General features: G+C 40.2%; 1 protein-coding gene across 1 annotated transcript in view; it reads left to right on the top strand.

Moving 5' to 3' along the window:
- CCDC178 (coiled-coil domain containing 178) overlaps positions 1-20,864 on the top strand; it is a 212,537-nt gene that overhangs the window by 57,621 nt on the left and 134,052 nt on the right. Inside the window, exons 13-17 of the mRNA XM_036418712.2 lie at positions 1,791-1,853; positions 3,955-4,116; positions 5,682-5,795; positions 6,197-6,342; positions 9,805-9,964. Coding sequence (XP_036274605.1) covers positions 1,791-1,853; positions 3,955-4,116; positions 5,682-5,795; positions 6,197-6,342; positions 9,805-9,964 — 645 coding nt within the window. The remainder of the gene's footprint in view (positions 1-1,790; positions 1,854-3,954; positions 4,117-5,681; positions 5,796-6,196; positions 6,343-9,804; positions 9,965-20,864) is intronic.

A 20,864-nucleotide genomic window follows, 5' to 3' on the forward strand; every position in this document is an offset into this window, starting at 1 on the left:
TGACTGTGTCTTGAGGTTAATTTTAGTTCAAGCTGTTGTGACAATAAAAGCTAAAGGAGGCTGGCGATAGCCAAGTAGTGCCTTAGTCCTCTCTTTCACAGAAACTGTGTCAGAGTAACCATTCATCCGTCGCTCAGGGGCTGCTGGTCAGCCCCTCATCGGACACCTCACATAGCAAACTTTTTGCTGATACACCTCTTAGATCAGGAGAAACAAAGGAAATAAAATAAACAAGTGGAGACGACCTCAAACTAAGAAGCTTCTACACAGCCAACGAAACAGTCCTCAGAATGAAAATGGAACCCACTGGACGAGAGGACGTATTTGCCAATGATACATATGATGAGGGGTTAATTTCCAAAAGGTATAAAGAACTCACAGAACTCAATAAAAGGAAAGCAAACAAACCCAATTTGAAATGGGAAGAGGACCTGGATAGACACTTCTCCAAAGAGGACATATAGAAGGCCAAAGGAGAGGGGGAAAATGCTCAATGTCACTGATCATCAGGGAGATGCAAATTAAAATGACAATGAGGTATCTCCTCACACCTGTCAGAATGGCTACCATCAAAAATATCAACAAAAGCAAGTGCTGATAAGGATGTGGAGAAAAGGGAACCCTAGTACTCTGCTGGTGGGAATGCAGGCTAGTGCAGCCACTGTGGAAACCCTTATGGACTATTCTCAAACATTAAAAATGGAATTGCCATTTGACCCAATGATCCCACTCCCAGGAATATATCCTAAGAGTCCCCAAACAGCAATAAAAAGAATGTATGCACCCCTTTGTTTATAACAGCACTGTTTACAATAGCTAAGATCTGGAATCAGCCCAAATGCCCATCAGGACAAAAAGAAAGCTGTGGTACATTTACCAATGGAATTCTATGCAACAGCAGCAAAAAAGAAGGATCTCTACCTTTGTGACAGCATAGAGGGACTGGAGAATTATTATGTTATGCAAAATAAGCCAGTCAGAGAAAGACAAATATCACATGGTCTCACTTATATGTTGCATCTAATGCACAAAATAAACTGATTAACTATATATGTCCAGAGATATGGATGCATGGAACAGATGACAGCTCTCAGAGGGAAGGAGGTAGTGGGGGTGAGGGAAGAGATTAAGCATATAACTTATATGCATACTAGAAGCCCCGTGCATGGATTTGTTCACCAGTGGGGTCCTTTGGCGTAGTTTACAGGGATCTAGCCGAAACTGGCACTCCAGCGCCTCCTGCAGGGCTAGTTTTTCCCCTTTTTGATTACTCTCATTTTAGTTGCAGATCATAAGGTACAAAGTCCCTGGAACTGAAATTCTGCATCCTATCACATGCTAACTTTGCCTTAAATAACAGCAGGCTTGTTATTGTTTTTTGGTCGTTGTTGTTAATCCTTCCCTGAGGATATTTTTTCACTGATTTTTAGGGAGAGTGGAGGAGAGAGGGAAAGACTGAGAAAAACATCCATGTGAGAGAAATGTATTGATTGGTGGCCTCTTGCTAGAGCCCCTACCAGGGCCCAGGCCTGGAGGAGTCTGCAACCAAGGTATGTGCCTTGGCCAGAATCAAACCCTGGACGGCTTGGTCCACAGGCCAACACGCTGTCCACTGAGCCAGAGTGGCTAGGCCAGGCTTGTTTGTTTTTAATACTCAGTTTGTAACAAATGTTTCATTTTTTATTACAACATAAATAAAATGTGTTTCGTGTTAGCAGTTGTCTTTAAAAACTGTTTTCTGACATTATGTAAATAAAGACTCCTCTTTAAAAGTTTTTGATGATTTACAGGGTAGAGAAGAGTTCTTGAAAAAAATCACTCGAAGTCAAGTGGCTAATGGAATGATGCTTCAGGTAATCCTAGTTTGCTTTTAATATTTTATTCCCCCTTTAATTTGCATTTCACTTAGCATTTTAAATTTATCTGCAGTGAGGCATCTTCTACTGCTTGGCCGGCAGTCTTCTCTGCATAGCTGGGGACAGTTGCCCTCCATGGGGCACCAGCGGGGTCTGGTCACGCAGAAAGGGGCTGCTGACCTTCGAGCCGGCTCACATTCGGCGCCGGAGCTGGAGTGTCTGCCAGTCCAGTGGAGGGCAGAGGAAGCGTGCTGCGAAGTGTCCTTTCGCTGGCTTTTTGATGATGCCATGTTTCTTCTCTTCCAGCGTCCTTCCATTGAGTCTCCTTGTTTAACACTCTGTGTATAAAAAAAAAAAAAAAAAAAAAAAAAAGAGATGGAAGCATTATAGCTTCCATCAGTTTTATTTTATTTTTTAATCTTCATCTACATCACATATGTATTCTTTGAAACCCAGGTTGGGTGTTTTGATCCCTGGCATCTTTCTAGAATTTTGTTCCCCCTCAAAATGCATAAGTATTTGAAATTATTGTTATCGGAATACTGAAATCCAGAGACAAGACAATTCAAAACAGTGTTGCTTTTAAAGACGATTTGAGATTATCTGCACCTCTGGTCCTCTTTGAAAGAAACACAAATTTTGCATTTCCTTCTATTAGGAAATTTGACATTTTCAAACATATAAAGCAGTGTTTCTCTACTTCCATATGTTTGAAAATGCCAGATTTCCTAATTTATTTGCATATTTAATAATTCTATGATCTCTCAGCTCTGTTTGCTTAACATTTTGTTATTAACTTCTTGTTGATGGCTTCTCTTTGATCTTCGATTTCAGAAATTAACATATATTTCAATATTTATTGTTTGTTCTCTAACATTATCTTGTAATATTTACTTAAGAATGTTTGATTTTTATTGTTCATTGATATTTTTCTAATCATTTTTGTAAATAACTGTACACTCTCTAAATAGGCTATATTGATACCAGTTGCTTTTAATGGTGGCATTTATCCTATCTAATAAAAGGTAATATGCAAATTGACCATCACTCCAACACACAAGATGGCTGCCCCCATGTGGACACAAGATGACCGTCACAAGATAGCCAGCAGGGAAGGGCCATTGTGGGCAATCAGGCCAGCAGGGGAGGGCAGTTTGGAGCAACCAGGCTAGCAGGGGAGGATAGTTGGGAGTGACCAGGCCTGCAGGGGAAGGCAGTTAGGAGCAACCAGGCCATCAGGGGAGGGCATTTAGGGGCAAACAGGCCTATAGGGGAGGGCAATTGGGGGGACAAGGCCTGCAGGGGAGGGCAGTTGAAGGAGACCAGGTCTACAGGGGAGGGCAGTTAGGGGTGACTGGGCCAGCAGGGGAGGGCAGTTGGGGGCGACTAGGCCTGCAGGGGAAGAGAGTTAGGGGCAACCAGGCTGGCAGGAGAGGGCAGTAGGGGGGACCAGTCCTGCAGGGGAGGGCAGTTAGGGCCAATCGGGCCAGCAGTGGAGCAGTTAGGTGTTGATCAGGCTGGCATGGGATTGGTTAGGGGGTGATCAGGTTGGCAGACAGAAGCAGTTAGGTGCAAGCAGGCAGGCAGGCAGGTGAGCGGTTAGGAGCCAGCAGTAGTGAATTGTGAGAGGGGGTCTTAGATTGGAGAGGGTGCAGGCTGGGCTGAGGGACACACCCGCCCCCCACCCCCCCATCCCGTGCATGGATTTTATGCACCGGGCCTCTTGTCTTATATAATAAGAGAGGAATATGTTAATTATCTGTTACACCCTGAGGCATAATGACCTATCGTGTAATGACCAGTTAATGGATCTGGAAGAGGGTGGGGTAGCAAACTACATGCAGGTAGCTGAGACCTACAGGGAAGGGTCAGGGCAGCAAGTTATGAGGAAGGAGATGGCGGGGGGTGCACATGAAGCTACAGGAGGGCGAAGCAGCAGGCAGAGAGCTATAGGAGGGTGGCAGGGACCTACATGGATTCGTACCCAGGGCTACTAGTTTTCAAATAACAGCAAATATTCCTGCCTGATGCAAGATGGAGACAATAAGTGTCTAGGTAATTAATAACTGAATGAACTACTTTACATCTTTGTTGGCAGAAAAAGCTGTTTTCCCTGCAAGAAGAAGAGGAACTTGAGTGGGAGGAGCTCACCAGGAGGAAAGCGATCTACTCCCTGGTCCTGGTGGAAATTGAGGAACCTCTGCTTCAGATGGAAGAAAATGCAGAGAAGATCAAAGCCATCCACAAAAAGCACTTCACTGTGAGCATCTCCAGTTAGTCTAGGCACTAATTCCCAGGGATGCTTAGGTTGGCAAAGCTTGGGTATGGCTTTAGGTTAGTTACCACTTGGACAATTGTGATTTCACCTCAGAAGACATAGATTCGTGAGCAGAATAAGTAACTCCTTCCTGAGTCCACCACTGACCTACAGTGGAACTAACTGCACAGGAGGACTCAAATGCTATGGCCTGGAACCTTATTCTGTCTGTGAGTGTCCTTAGGAAGCACAGCTTCCCAATAGGTGAGATGTGATTGATTGGGTATGATTGCCCTCTCTGGCACATTTAATTCAGAGTCCTCACTGCTCATTAATAAAACTAAAGCTGTCTTTACTCAAATATAAAATACAATGCATCTTGACATTTTCATGGTAAATGTTGGATACGTGTAGGAAACAGCTAGGGTGAAAAATAAAGCAAATGTCGGTAAAATATTTCAAAACAAGTCCATGGCAGTAACTGATATTACCAGCCCTTCCCAAGGAAATATTTAGGAGAAAAATATGTGTACATCATGTCATTAGTCTTTTGGAGAATAGAGGGTGTGGTAAGAGTTATACATTCTCGACTTTAGCTGCAGGGAGTACATACATATTACTCATTGGGGCCATTTTGACAACAGGATTTTTTTTTTTTATCATTGCAAATTACGGTGTAAATTTAATTTGTTAGACTTTACTGATTTTCAAGTTTTCTGTATTTTAAAATCTTTGTGATCAGCAAAGTGTTCCTAATATGAAAGTTTATTTTGATCCTCAAAGCCTCTCTGTGGAAGAGGCAAGAGAAAGTGTAACTGCATCATAGACTTGAGAAAACTTGAGCCTACATGCAAGAGGCAGGTTGTACAAGTCCATGAAGTATGGACACAGCAAATGCAGGTTGTACAAGTCCATGAAGTATGGACACAGCCTCATGTAACTCACACCCACTGAGAGAAATGACTTCCATAAGGACTCCTCCTTACATCAGCGGTGGAAATTAATTAATTGCAGTAAAAGCCTCAGTACGTCCTCAGAGTCTGATAACGAATTCCAGAAAAGATGAATGATTTTTGTTTCCCCTATTTTATAACAGCCATTGTTTTTTATCTTCCTGTAGTCTAGTAATTATTTTTGTTTTTATTATGTTTTAATAGCTATATATCATAAGAACCTGTATTTAGCATAAACCATTGGAAAGAATGAGAGTTGTTGTTTTTTTTTATGTATATATACACTTTATATAATGATAATTGATTATGTGTATTTGGAGTTTTACTTCTGGTTAAAAGATTTTAAATATTGTGATGAAAATGTGTCATTTCAATGTGAGTTTATTTGTGGTTGTTACTTAGCTAAAATTGGTATGATTTGGTTTTCCCAGGTAATTCAGTTGGAATGTTGGGATTGTGGGTATCATCGTATGCTCATGTGTGGTACTCCTTCCCTTCTATTATATATCAAAATATACATTGTTGTTACTAGATTGTCCCTTGAGAACTATTTGATCTAAAGCAGGATAATTAGATTGTAAATGCTTCACATCTTAATTTCTGAATGTCTCCCAGAGACTAGATGATATCATTGCAAAGAGAGAAGATGTTAAAACAACTGTGGAAAAAACAAAGAAAAAGTTGAAAATAAAGGGGCAGAAAACCCAGGAAGCACTAATAGAAACCGAGGTAAGATATTTAATATGCAAAGAATTTCAACTTACACTTTATGCCAATGAAAACTATTCAGGCACATTTCATTTTGAATGGCTGCCCCTCGTTTCTAACTGGTTGACTAAATTGATTCTGCATGTGTTTATGTGAAAGAGGGAAGAGAGCAACATCGATGTGAGAGCAAGACATTGATAGGGGGAAGCCGAGCTCATGACACAGGCATGTGCCCTAACCAGGAACGGGACCTGCAGCCCAGGTGCACGGGATGACACCTAACCAACTGAGCCCGCCAGGGCAGTTATTGCTTTTATTGATAAAACGTTATTATTTGCCTTTAATTGTTCAGATGGCCAAGTGTAATTGTGCCCCTAAATTCTAAGAATTTAACATAAAACATCTCTGAATATTTTTTCCAGACACAACAGTCAATGATTTTTGGTGAAATAGAGGCAGCTAAAAATAAAACAGCTTTTTATCAAGATAAATTAACTCAATTGAATAAGGAACTAGAAGAAAGAGAAAAGGCAAAGATATATTTAGATAAGATATTGGACACTTTGAGGTAAGTTCTTAAATTGTATCAAAATATTACATGTTTAATATGTTATTTATAAAACAGATAATTCCCATTTAAAACAATCCATATTTTCTATCATAGTTTGATCATTTTGTTTTAAAAACAAAATTATAAACTGCTTTCATTTTTCATTGCTCCCTCCTGTTTATTTCAATTTGAATCACTGCAAATGATTCTCTTTTTGGAAGTATAATAACTTTTATTTCATATGAATGTAATAAACCTCCCCATGAACTTTAGTGTTTCTCATTTAGATGACATGGTTAATACATGGTTGTACACTCACACTTTTTAAATACGTTTTGAAGGAAGAGTTTAGAAATAGGTATTCTACAAAATCTCAGGTACTTTATTCAGAAGCCTCTTATCCAGTCCCCTCATTTCTAATTGGTTGCACTAAATTGATTCTTCATGTACTTATGTGAGAGAGAGGAAGGGGAAAGAAGAGAGAGAAACATTGATGTGAGAGTGCAACATGGATAGGCTGCCCTTTGCACTCCCCCCACTGACCAGGCTTAGGAGGGTCTATGGCTGAGACAGTGGTGCTCTGAGAACCTTGGTAGCACCATGTAGCACCTGAGACCCCCACGTAGCACCTCCATAGTCTTCCTTTGCTCCTCTGGGCTCTCATTCCCTACTTTGCAACACATCAAGAACAGGGCTTGGAGGGCTGTTAAAGGAATACACACTGGTCACACCTAGGAATATTACTCCGATTTAAATAGGGAAGGCTCATATGGCATTAGCAAATCCAAGGCCCCCAAGAGACCAAGTGTCAGAGAAACACTTACGCACAGCCTAATACCATAGACCTGGATGTCAAGTCAACAAGAATTCATTTAGCTGTTGCCATGGAACAGTGGTTGGCAAACTCATTAGTCAACAGAGTCAAATATCAACAGTATAACAATTGAAATTTCTTTTGAGAGCCAAATTTTTTAAACTTAAACTATATAGGTAGGTACAATGTTATTAACTTAATTAGGGTATGTGGTATTTGGAAGAGCCACACTCAAGGGGCCAAAGAGCCGCATGTGGCTCGCGAGCCGTGGTTTGCCAACCACTGCCATCGAGTAAAACGGTATTGCCCAGATGATCGGATAGGAACAAGACCAAGCCATGCTCGGTAGATCACATATGAAGGCAAGGAAGTGTGGCTGTATACTTTGGAAGATATCAATCTACACTGTTTATCATCAGTAAGAGTATTTGGGGGCTCAAAGGGATAAGCCTCAAAGTGTATAATTCACATTAAACTTATAAGGATCTAACTGAGGAGCTGAGGATTTTTTCCTTCGGGCTTCTTACCATTTCAGTCCTAAAATGTCCCCATCCTGTGCCTACATGAGAGCGCTGTTGAGGCAAAAGTGCTCCAGAGCGCACTTCCCAGGAAATCTTTGCCCCTCATCTCCTCTAGCCCTCACAACAACCCTTACAGTTTGTAAGGGAGCCCCCATGTGAATGCCAAGGACACAGATGCCAGGAAGTTGCTCAGTTGGTGAGCGCCTACCTATGAACCAGGAAGTCACAGTTTGATTCCTGGTCAGGGCACATTCTCTCTCATCATTGATGTTTCTATCTCTTCCTCTCCCTTCTCCTCTAAAATAAGTAAAAATATATTTTAAAAATGTCTAGTGGGAAAGTATACCTTCAAGCATCTGAAGATAGTTTTTAAAGAGAGAAAAAACTTGCATATTCAAAACAATTGAAATATGTGGAAAAAAATAAGTTCATAAAAGGAATAAAAAGAATAGCTTTCACGGCTACTCTTGGCTCTCATTAAATGTTTACAATTGTTTCTTACCTAGAAAGTAAAAGGATCCAAAACCAGACTTACAGGACTTGAGAGTTTGTTCTTTTTACCACTCTGAGAAAGGACACACTGTTTTCCTACATTCGTATACATATAAACATGTATAGTATATGTGACATATATAATTAATAAGATGCTATACTGAATATAATCTCATATCAAAATAGTATGGAGGGTAAAGTCTGTGTGGTCAAGATGCAGGGATGTTTGCTGTGAGAGTTTTTGGTTTGGGTCAGACCTGCTGCTCACTGAATTTCACTGTTGAGTCCCAACAGCACAGACAGAACAGGATTAGAATCTGGTTCTGTCATTGACTCATTGGCTTACACAAGCTAATTATGCGGAAGTTGAGGTTCCCGGTCTGCAGATTGGTATTCTCATTATTTTTTTCACAGGGCTGGGGTTGGCTGAAATGAGAGAGTGCACTATTCAAAGCACTTTAACTTTTAGGCTCCTCCAAATGTTTAGTCCTGCTGTCTTTGTGGCTAACTGTGCAGCTTCCTGTACCAGTGAAGGTGATGACGAATGCGGGCGGCAGGATCTCGCTGAGCTGCGGCAGCTCTGCTGATCCTGCACCCTGGCTGCTGCCCAGCTCTGGGAATTCTTTCCAAAGCATAGTGATCATCCGCAGTATGGTGCTAACCGCCTTCTGATGCTTATTCTACTAGTATTGAATCATACATCACTACTGATTTCACCACAAAAATCGTTCTACCTTTTTGTCGAGATGTACTTAGTTGCATATGACACAATACCCACAGGCATGTACATGCATCCATGCACACACACACACACACACACACACACACACACACACACAGGCTCGCACACCAGCTCAAATAATGGAAAGGCTCTTACGTGTCTGGGTCAGGTGAGCTGCAGGTAGATTGATACAGCAACTCAATGCCAGGTGCTCATTCGTTGTTTCTTCCTCATACCTGTTGGCAGCATCTTTGAAAACATTGACTCCTTGGTTATAGTTAGTGATTGTGAGCCTCTTCCACATGAAGTCAGGGCCTTCCATCTTATTGGGCTATTTTAATGTATATACACTCACTCCTGCACATCAGCCACATGGCTGGTTGGCTTCATCTAAACAGATTGTATCCTTGGAGCTCTGGCCAGATGGCTATGTTATATAGTTGGAGCATCATCCTATACACCAAAAGGTTGCGGGTATGATCCCCAGTCAGTGCACACAGGAGGCAACTGATTGATGGATGTTTCTCTCCTCCCTCTCTCCCTCTTACTATCCTTCTCTTTCTCCCATTTCTTTCTGTCTAAAACCCAGTAAAAAATCATATAATCATATCCTCAGGTAAGGATTTAAAAAATAAAATGTATCCGTGGAGTTGCATGCTGCATGGAGGAAGGGTACCTCTGTAATGTCAGCAAAGCAGAGACACGGTGGGTCAACATCCCAGAGAATCCACTCAATTTCTCCAGAACTTTCCTCGTTCCTGGATCACTTAGACAGAGCTCCATGGAGATTATGGAAGGGACCAGGGAATTTTTCCAAAGCCCTTCAGTTCTAAGATTTTTTTCAATATTGTGTCTGTAAAAATGTGTCATAAGTACAATTTAAAAAATAAAATGTAAATTGATTAGTGGTGATTGCAATGCTTTTTTAATAGGGAGAAACATGAATTTGTGAGATTTAAAAAGGATCATATGCAAGCTGTTTATGATCATCTCATAAGTGAGAAACTAGACTGTGAAGATAGGATGGACGAGGAAGACCAGAGATTCAGAAATCTCATTGCCATGAGGCAGAAAACTCTGGCAGACCTGCAAGTGAGTATTCTCTTTTCGCTGTTTTGGAAGGAAGGGAACGTGGGGAGAGCCTCCTGTTGGAGGCACTCATCTTTCATCCTGAGGTGGCAGAGGTGTTTACAGTGTAAAAACGGATCTGTTAGCTCAGTAAACATGCTACTTCTAACTTTCCCTCTGACGTAATTAGGACATGCTTCCCCAGCATGTTGTACCTTTCAGCACATTTGATGTGCACTTGTTTTGTCACCGTGCTTTATTTTATGGCAAAAGCTACTGATTGAAAGTATAGGTTGTGTTTATTCCAGAGCCATTTTTAATGGGAGCTGTGAGGATAGTTACCTTTCATTTCTTTTGTTTAAACTTATCTTTATTTTTAAAGTATTAAAGATGTCCCCTTTCCACTCCCCTTGACCCTCTCCACCCAATAAACATACTTTGCATGTTTATCAACCACTTTTTGGAAAAATGAGAACATTTTATGCGTTTTTCTATAGAAACATTTTGCATATATTTTAATTGCACTTACTACTTAGAAACAGGGAAATCGTGTGATAAAAAATATCCTTTCAGATCTAAATGTTTAAGTTTTATAAAGCTATACATATTACATATGTGTATAGATATGATTAAGTGATATAGATATATTTAAGTGATTCCTATTCTATTTTACATTTTGTAATCATTTTTACCCTTCATAGCAATAGTAAATACCTTGTTTTTCAGTATATTTAAAAATATTACCTCTTTTGAGAGGTGCATAAGTTGCTTCTAAAAAAAATAAAGAATTCTACCAGACTTTTATTAAAATTATTTCCTACAAAATTCTTAAAGATATATGTAGCATCATAATATATTTTTATCAGTTATTTTTGATCCTGATATTTATATGTTCTATTACTATACATACTTAATATACTCCATGAATTTTTTAAAAAGATTATTTGGGCCAGATACACATTGAATAAATAACGGTGTGAGTGAATGAGTGAATATACTGTCTTTAATGTTAGCTCTTATCTCTCCTCAAAGAAAATTATTAATGAAATAACAATACTTTTATTAATACTGGTGCTAGGTAACCTATTCCCACTTAAAATAGAACTGTTAGAAAAGGTTTTGTTTTCTTTTTTGGCCTGAAAATATTATGAAAATAACTGGTGCCACCTAGTGGCAATAGAGGAAGCCGCCTCTTCGAGGATCTGGAATTTCAGCCTCTGAATCTCAGATATGTGATGTACAAAAGACTAGAAAAGCCTGGACTCCATGCGAGCCTCAGAACAAGAAGGCTCTGGTTATTTACTGACCAGCATTGTTCCCCACCTTATTCTCCAACACAGCAGTAGACTTAGTGGTTTGAATTCAGCCACATTTTCCAGTCGTTCTGGGGCTGAGAACACAGTGGGATCCCAATGATTATTTATTGACTAGCATTTCAATACTTCAGAGGAACAATAATAATAGTGAAATGGCAAAATATGGTCAGCAGGAGAGAGGCAAAGAAACATTCTGTATGCCTGGCCTTTCGGTCATTGAGATCTGCATTTCTCTCCACCCATAAGCCCGACTGACTGTCTTCCCGTTCTTCAGGTGTCTTCCCATCACACGCTCTCATGTTGCTTTTCCTCTTAGCTCCAATCTCTGTCTAGACTTGTTTTTTCATTAATTATTACTTGTTTATATATTTTTTCTAGAATACACATATGGTGCATTCTAAAAGACACAGTATTTTTCTACTAATTCCTGCTATAATTATTCTCTCTGAGGACAGGCGAGTTTCTGTCACGTTCTTTGAATTCTAAAAGCTCAGAACTGTGCCTGGTACAAGGGAGGTGCTCAGTGAATCCTCAAATAACTAAATGGATAAATGGTGACCATATCCTTCTCTGGTCACTTTGATGTCAATGTGCATGATAATGACCAAAAGCAGCAGCATTTCAGGCATACTGTCCATTCCACTCAGGCCCAACGCCCTGGCAAATCCTCACGCTGTATAGAAGCTGACTCTTACTCCCACTCTCTTCCTGATGAGACATGAGAGTTTTACTCTCCTCTGGGCGGAAGTGGTTAAACTACAATAGCTATTGCTCTCTAGCAAGTAAAGGGTGCTGCAAAATATCTCAGTACTGCTTCTCAAAACCTGGCATTTATATGAAACTCTCTTATCAGTGCTCTGCTAGCTGTTGATTATGCATTCATCTTATGTGACTGGAAGCATAGTTTGAACATGCAGAGTTTAGAGATTGATGTATCTCATCATTAGTGACACTGTTTATGATTAGGATCAGTTATCAGTATTAAAGAGTTGAAGGACAATGTGATTCTTCATAGAAAACCTGTTTAGAAATTGAATGAGATGACAATTTGTAAATGTGTGTGTGATGTAAACCATTGCCATAGAAAAACAAGTCTCATTAGGCACCTCTGTATATGTAATGTTACTGTCTTGGGGTATCCTCTCTGCACTAAAGAATTCATCACAATTTTGGGTCATCTGAAGGAATCCTATATAATCCTATATATTAAAAGCTGAGTGTCCCGTCATTCATTCAACCAATCAATGCATAATATGCTAATGATATGCTAAAGCCACTCAAGTGCTCACTATGACGTGCACTCACCACCAGGGGGCAGATGCTCCAACTGGTAGGTTAGTTTGCTGCTGGGGTCCAGCCGATCAGTACTGAGCAAGACAGGCCAGACATGCCCTGGAACCCTCTCACCATCCCTCCCTGGCTGGGCAACCTCTCCTGTCCCTCCCCAGCCCCAATCATGTACCGGTGGGGTCCCTCAGCCCTCTTGCAATCCAGGACCCTTCAGGGAATGTCCGAAAGCCAGTTGTGGACCAACAGCAGAACAACCAGTTGCTATGACACGCATTGACCACCAAGGGGCAGATGCTCAATGCAGGACCTACCCCTTGGTGGTCAGTGTGCTCCCACAAGGGGAACACCACTCAGCCAGAAGCCAGATTCACAGCTGGTGAACACAGCGGTGGTGGCAGGAGTCTTTCCCATCTCCTGAGTAGTGCTAAGCCATCATTAGGAGATCCCCGAAGGACTTTCATACTGTGAGGGGCTCAGGCCTGGCTGGTGGGGACCCCACCAAATGCACAAATTTTGTGCACCGGGCCTCTAATATAAGTATACTATGCTAAGCGTCTCATCGGTTGACTGCTCAACCAGTTGCTATGACAAGCACTAACCACCAGGGGACATGCTCCAACCAGTAGGTTAGCTTGCTGCTGGGGTCTGGCCCAATGGTACTCATCAAGAGGGCCAGACATGGCCTGGAGCCCTCCCGCAGCCCACTGGTCCCATGGGCCCCAGTCAGCTTCCAGGCCAAGGGACCTCACCCGTGCACAAATTCATGCACTGGAGTGGTTTAATAAAAGACTTTATTTTAAAACGCTACAATGTAACTGGTTAAGGACTGAGAAAAACACACCACAGAATTTGAAATATAAATATCTAATAAAATAATTTAAGAAAAGTATACACAAACTTTAAATAACATTATGCTGTTCAGGAGTTAAATTCAGTCTTTTCTGGTAGACGCTTCATGTCAGATATCCTTATATGACATATTTTTTTTTAATGTCAATAGTTTTTGCTAAATGCTTATAGTTTGCAAATGCAATTGCTTAAAATTAACATGTCAGTATTGCACCTAGATATATTAAGCATAATACTAATAGATATGAAGGGAGAAATAGAAAACAATACAATAATAGTAAAGGACTTCAATATCTCAGTTTCAACCATGGATAAATAAATCATCTTGATAGAAAATCAATAAGGAAACACTAGACTTGAACTATACTATACTTTAGACCGAACAGAAATATCTAGAACATTCCATCCAGCAGAAGACACGGAACATCTCCAGGATGGACATACAGTAGATCATGAAACAGGTCTTACAAACTTGAGATTGAAATTATACCATGTATCTTCCAACTACAATTGTATGAAATTAGAAATTAATTATACAAGGAGACTAGAAAATTCACAAATATGTGGAACTTAACATAGTACCAGCAACCAATATAGAATCTGCAGAGCCCCAGCCCTAGTGGTCAACAAGTTGAATTAAAAAAATGCTGAGAGATAATGATGTAACAACGTGGATACCCAGATTCTGTCTTCAGATATTCTTTAGCACTCTCCCTTAAGATTCATGGGCTCCCATGACTTCAACTGTCAACAGTGGCCAATTCACCATCTTTTCCATTTCTAGTCCTTCTCCCAAACCTTGAGTCTGCATAGTGGAGTATTAGATATTTTCTTGTCTTCTATCATGTCCAAAACAGATCGTCTTCTAATAAAGCCAATCATCAAAGTTTTTATTATAAATGCCACCATAATTTTTCCAGTCAACTAGTAATATACCACATTCAATATGTTCTTTTGTTTTATTTGCACATCACACTCAATTTGACATCAGTCTCTATTAAGTCTATAATCTTCATTCCTTCTCAGCACTTCTCTTTAATTACAAAGGCACTTTCTTGTAACTTATGTTTGCAACTTGTGCTTTCGTTTCACTTTCTTTCATTCTACACAGTGCTGTCTAATTGATTTTTCTACAACTTATCTCTAACCACATTGCACTTCTCAAAAATTCTTTTGTCTCCTGCCTCTTTACAATTAAGTGTAAACGTTTCAACTGAGTTTTCATGATACATCCCACATCTACATTCTCAACTTTATCTTTCATTGTTTATCTACATTACTAATATAAGAGCACATTTAGATCAAAATTTGAAACAGTGATATAATAAAAGTAGAATTTCTACACTTTATATTATTAAAAGCAATAAAATACACCAAAGCAATAATGACAGTAGTAGAAGGGTAGTATCAACACAGAAAGCATTAAGTAAGATGACATAAGTAAGAACCAATAAAACTATCATAAATTGATTAAGTTAGTAAATCAGAATGGACTTAAAAAGCAAAGTAATCTTAATCATTGCTCTGTAAAGATTATAAATGAACATCTAAATAGTAAGCTAGAATAGTTGATGATGAAATGCAAAATTAGATTAGTTTTACAAAAAGAGCAGGTGTTGATAATACTAACTTCAAGACAATACATAGGAAAGAATTACCTCCCTATATATTGTAAAAGGCTAATATGCTAAGTGTCTGACCATCTGACTGGTTGCTATGATGCGCACTGACCAACAGGGGGCAGATGCTCAATGCAGGAGCTGTGATGACGTGCACTGGCCAGCACCAGGGACCTGATGCCAACAAATCAACACTCAGCTTCCCCAAGTGTGACACAGGCCCTACCACTACCCCAGAGCCAAACCCCAACAAATCTCAGCCAACACTGCCAAGACCCCATGGCACAAAATGTGGCCCACAGCCCAGCCAAGAAATGGTTGCGAAGTGAGACTCCAGGTAATGACATCACATAGCAACACCCAGTTTCCTCATCCTAGCGAGTAGCCTCCTTGCAGTTTCTTCAGCCCAGGAACACAGGTGGAAATAGTTCACACTTGAACAAAATGTCTGTGAAGCATTTTCCCATACCTTATCTCATTTGATCCTCACAGAAGTCCTTGAGTAGGTAGGTAGGAGAGTTGGTAGAATCTTACTTTCTTTTTATTAACCAGAAAACAGAGATTTAAAAAGCTTAGAAACTTGACTCGACTGAAAAAAAGTAAGAAATGGTGGACCCTGAAAATGACTTCAGGTTTTCTCACTTCGCAGAATATAGCCAAACACTGCTACAGTTAAATATTTTACCTCTTGTTCTCCCTTCATGATCTATAATAATAATGTGCTTCATGTTGATATTACTGCTGTGTTGCTTACTATTACCTGAAAGAGAAGTTGGGGTGCTTCACTAGGCTGGAAAAAGTTTAGCTACATCAGGAAGCAGGTCTAATTAAGCAAGTTTATTCTATATATATAAAAGGCTAAGTCAACTCACGCATGCACAATACATATAAAGCTCTCATTGACTCCAATAACACATGTGTGTTTTGATCTGTCATGGTCGATAGTGAATTTGGTTGACATTTCTATTATAGATATAGGGCAAATAGCGATATTAAAATATATCTTCTAATTAATTTTCTTTCAGTGTGCGTGAATTTGTGCACTGGGCCACTAGTCGTTATATAAAAATATCATGACCAAAAGAGATCATATAGAAATTGTGAATCTGTATGCACTAAATAACATGACCTAAAATATATAAAGCAAAACCCACAATTACTTTGTGTAGGAAGTTTCACATACTGAGAATAGACTGTGACATTCAAGTATACTGAAGTATAGGAGCTTGCACACAGGTAGAAGCCACTGCATTTAAATGAAAGGTAACACCTGCTCTTAAATTAGCTTTCCTAAGGAATGGCGAAGAAACAAGTGTAAGTTAAAATAGGTTTCCCAAACTGCTTTTCTGAATTAAGCACAGAATTCTCTGAAACCAAGAAGGAAAAAAAGGAGCTTAAAGGAAATTTGAGAAAACTTCCGGAGGTGATAATAACAGAACTAAGTCTTGGAGGGCAGAAACAAATCAGGAAAAAATACTTCAAGGAGTGGAAACAACAGGAGAAGAGGCATACAGGTGTCAAAAAAATCAGCCACTTAGGGAATTGCATGTTGGGAGATTAGATGCAGGCAAGAAGGTGAAGGGATCAGCTAAAGAACACGTATGCTTACTGCATGGACTGGGACAATAGTTTGGTGAATGCTCAGGGAGAGGGAGGCAGAGATGGATGGAGGTGGGCAAAGGGAAGAGAGGATGGAAGACACCTGCAAGGATGTCAACATTAAACATGTTTTTTGAAAAAGGAGCCCAACTGGCGTGGCTCAGTGTTTGAGTGTCAACCTATGAACCAGGAGATCACAGTTCAATTCCCAGGGCACATGCCTGGGTTGCAGGCTCAATTGATCCTCAGTGTGGGACAATCAGGAAACAGCTGGTCAGTGATTCTTTCTCTCCCTCTCCCTTCGTCTCTAAAATGAGCTTGTTTACCAATGATGATCCTTCCAAGCAACTACATTAGGAAGGTATAGGATGGGGTATTGGTTCAGTTCAATTAATAAGTATATATTGAATTTCTACATGTAATGCATTCTTCTAGATGCTGAGGATTATTGTAATAAGCTTAACTCTGAGAAGCATACCAGCCTCACAGAGAAGACAGAGTCGTAGCATTATTCTAATAGGCTTTGTTAACTTGAGATAGAATCAAAGGAAGAGAGAGACTGCAGAAACACAACTTATAGATATTGTCAATTTCCTTATATTTATAAAACATTTTTTCAAAAAGAGAAAGTGAATTACCAAGACCAGCAAGACTTGATATGGCATTGCTTCAGCTATACACTATTTTAAAAAAAATATTGGTTGATTTGAAAGAGAGAGAAAAAGAGAGAGAGATTTGTTGTTCCACTTATTCATGCATTCACTGGTACTTTCCCTGACAGGGATCAAACCCACAACCTTGGTGCATTGGGACAATGCTCTAACCAACTGAGCTACTCATCCAGAGCTTTCACCTATGTAGTATTAATGTAGCCATAAACAAAACCACATCATATCGTATAAATTATCATAAATACATGCTTTCTATTAGTGTCTATAATCCAGAATTTAAAAAGAAAAATGTTACCTAAAGTGACTAAGCAGTTGCTGAATAGCATAGCACATTATTGTTCCTATTTTGGTTATACACATAATCAGAAGAACCTTCCATTGTCCTGTCCCTCTTCCTTTAAGGGATATGGATTTTACTTTCAGAAAAAGTGAATGTAATGTTGCGTGAATGAGGTATCTGCAGGGTTATAAGGTTCCAAAGCACAGGTCTTAGTGTACAGTGCTCCACGATCAGGAAGGTGTTTTCAGTGGCTAAGCATTCCTAGTTTGCTTCCGCTTCTCAGAGCTTTTCAGGAGAAATAGAAATAGAAACAGAGAAAGAGAGAGAGAGAGAGAGAGAGAGAGAGAGAGAGAGAGAGAGAGAGAGAGAGAGAGAGAGAGAGAGAGACTAGCTATCACTTTGTCTTTAGTGAGTTATCAGTAGCTTTTCAGAGCCTAGTCAGCATGGCTCAGTGGTTGAGCATCGACCTAGGAACCAGTAGGTCACGATTTGATTCCCAGTCAGGGCACATGCCTGGGTTGCTCCCCAGTAGGGGATGCTGGAGGCAGCTACTCACTGATTCTCTATCATTGATGTTTCTATCTATCCCTCTCGCTTTCACTCTCTTAAAAAAAAAAAAAAATCAATAGAAACATTTTTTAAAAAAGGTATCAGAAACATGAACACCCTCTTAAACTTAGGATTTTTTAATCTGGCCTGGTGTTCTCAGGGATATCACAAACACAGCTTGCATAGTGTCCTGTGGGGAGCACTGGCAACGTTACCCAAATAGCCCCCCGACAGAGTGATTTGCGTACAGAGAACATGTATACCTGGCCTCCTCAGGGAGCTGCCTATCTCAAACTTGGGTGCCATGATAATAATAACAGTTTGAGAGAAAATGAAATAGGCTATAAAGAGAGAGGAAATGGAATATATAAACTATCATAGTGTCATGTTCATTTTCAGTACTATATAAAATAATGAAAATGGTTTTCCATAACCTATGTTGATTTTTATAATGCAAAACACTCTTTATAGGGGAAAAGATGAATGAAAAAAGCAAAAAAAAATTAGTAAAAATACTTTTAGTTTTTGACTCAAATATTTGCATTGTTTTCCTTAGGTTTGGATTAGAGTTTAATTCTGAAATAGAACAGCTTTAGGCAAGTGTGTTAATTCTTATTTTTGGCAACTCTAAATGGCACTCTTGGGGTTCAAGTACAAGGATTATCTTGTTGCTAAAGCAATCCATTGGGGTAAGCATCAAAAGGTTTTATTTATTTTTTAATTTTATGGTCACAGTTGTGGAACTTAAACTTGAAGACATTACATAAGACTTTCCCATAACCCCTCAGTTTTGAAATCGCAATGTGGGTGCCCTTTCTGATACTCCACCCACCCACCCTATCCCAAATAAACTGAAAGCCATCGGTAAACATCAGAGACGTTGGAGGTAGTTACTATTTATCTCAGTGATGGTAGCCCTATCGTGGTTTTTGATCTTTGGTTTCTCGGATGAATTAAGGGAAATGAAAACCCAGGGGCGTTTGGAGTAACTTGTGTAATAATGTGAGCTTCCGATAGAAAAGGTATACAGAATATGGTACATTGAGGCTTCCTCAAAATGCTCGTTGGTAAAGGGTCTGGTGTTCATCCTGAACTCTTGTCTGGGCACACAGAATAGACATATCTCCCACTTTCTGCCTGTTCCTGTTACAACACCATACCCACCATTTGTCTGATGGCTGTTGGGCAGGTTGTGGATGTTGGGGCCGGGTATTGTCAGGAGTGATGAGGTAACAGAATATCCTACTATAATTTGCACTTGTAGTTAGGAGACATTATTGTGCTCTGCTTCTGGTGTCTTGGCATGCTGTGGTGCTGTACCTTTAATGCCCAGGAATGAAGTCCAAGGTCAAGGTGTTAAAATGATCAGGCAATGGTCAGGCAGGAGCTCTTTCCAAGTCCCAGACTTCTTGTATCCTCATGTGGGGTTGGGGATTATCCTGTAGCCCCCTTAACGAGGCACTAGGTTTCCAATCTCATGACTTAAGCATTTCTCAAAGGCTCCAGCTACTAATAACACCTTTGAGGGCTAGGATTTCAACTATCAATATATAGAAATCTATTTCATTATAATTTTTGCCTGAATTATAGAATTCAGCAAATCTCATCTCATTTGGTCTCATCTTATCTGATTCTTCAAAATAGTTCAGAAATATAGGTTGGTAGGTACTGAGGCATGTATATCTAACAAATATCTAAAGGTTTTTAAGATATTTGTTAGATATTCCCTATGCATATGAAGCCCCTTCAATGAATATCTGTTGAAAATCTAACCAGTAACTGAAGTTTCTAAATAATAGTAGAAAGAAAAATATATCTGTAATATTATCCTATCTAATAAAAGAGTAATATGCAAATTGACCATCACACCAACACACAAGATGGCTGCCCCCAGGTGGACACAAGATGGCCACCACAAGGCTAGCAGGGGAGGGCAGTTGGGAGGGACCAGGCTTGCAAGGGAGGACAGTTGGGGGCAATCAAGTCTGCAGGGGAGGGCAGTTAGGGGTGACCTGGCTGGCAGAGCAGGGAAGTTGGGAGCATCCGGGCCTGCAGGGAAGGGCAGTTGTGGGTGATCAGGCCAGCAGGGGAGCGCAGTGGGAGTGACGGGCCTATAAGGGAGGGCAGTTAAGGGCAATCATGACTACAGGGGAGCAGTTAGGCATCAATCAGGCTGGTAGGGGAGTGGTTAGGGGGTGATCAGGCAGGCAGGCAGAAGCAATTAGGGATAATCAGGAAGGCAGGCAGGTGAGCAGTTAGGAGCCAACAGTCCTGGATTGTGAGAGGGATATCTGACTGCCTGTTTAGGCCCAATCCTACCAGCTGAGGGACAACCCCTCTCCCCCATGCATGAATTTCATGCAATGGATCTCTAGTATATTTAGAAAAGACTTCCCACTCTGAACCTAATTCTCTTCATGTAGAGAATGAGAGCATATACTCTTATAATGCTTGACAATGAATGCAAATTGGAAAGAAAGTATCATCAATGACTTTTATTTAATTATCTTTGGTTAATCTTGACCCAGGGATATTTTCCCCATTGATTTTTAGAGAGAGTAGAAGGGAGAGACAGAGACAGAAAGAGAGAAACATGGGTGTGAGAGAGATTCATTGACTGGTTGCCTTCCACATATGCCCCTGTGGGACTGCATCTGCAATCCAGGTACACATTCTTGACTGGGATCATACCCGGGGACTTTCAGTCCACAGACCGATGCTCTATCCAATGAGCCAAACCATCCAGGACCC

The sequence above is a fragment of the Pipistrellus kuhlii genome, unplaced genomic scaffold (genome assembly GCF_014108245.1).
Source record: "Pipistrellus kuhlii isolate mPipKuh1 unplaced genomic scaffold, mPipKuh1.p scaffold_m20_p_6, whole genome shotgun sequence".
Lineage (NCBI taxonomy): Eukaryota > Metazoa > Chordata > Mammalia > Chiroptera > Vespertilionidae > Pipistrellus > Pipistrellus kuhlii.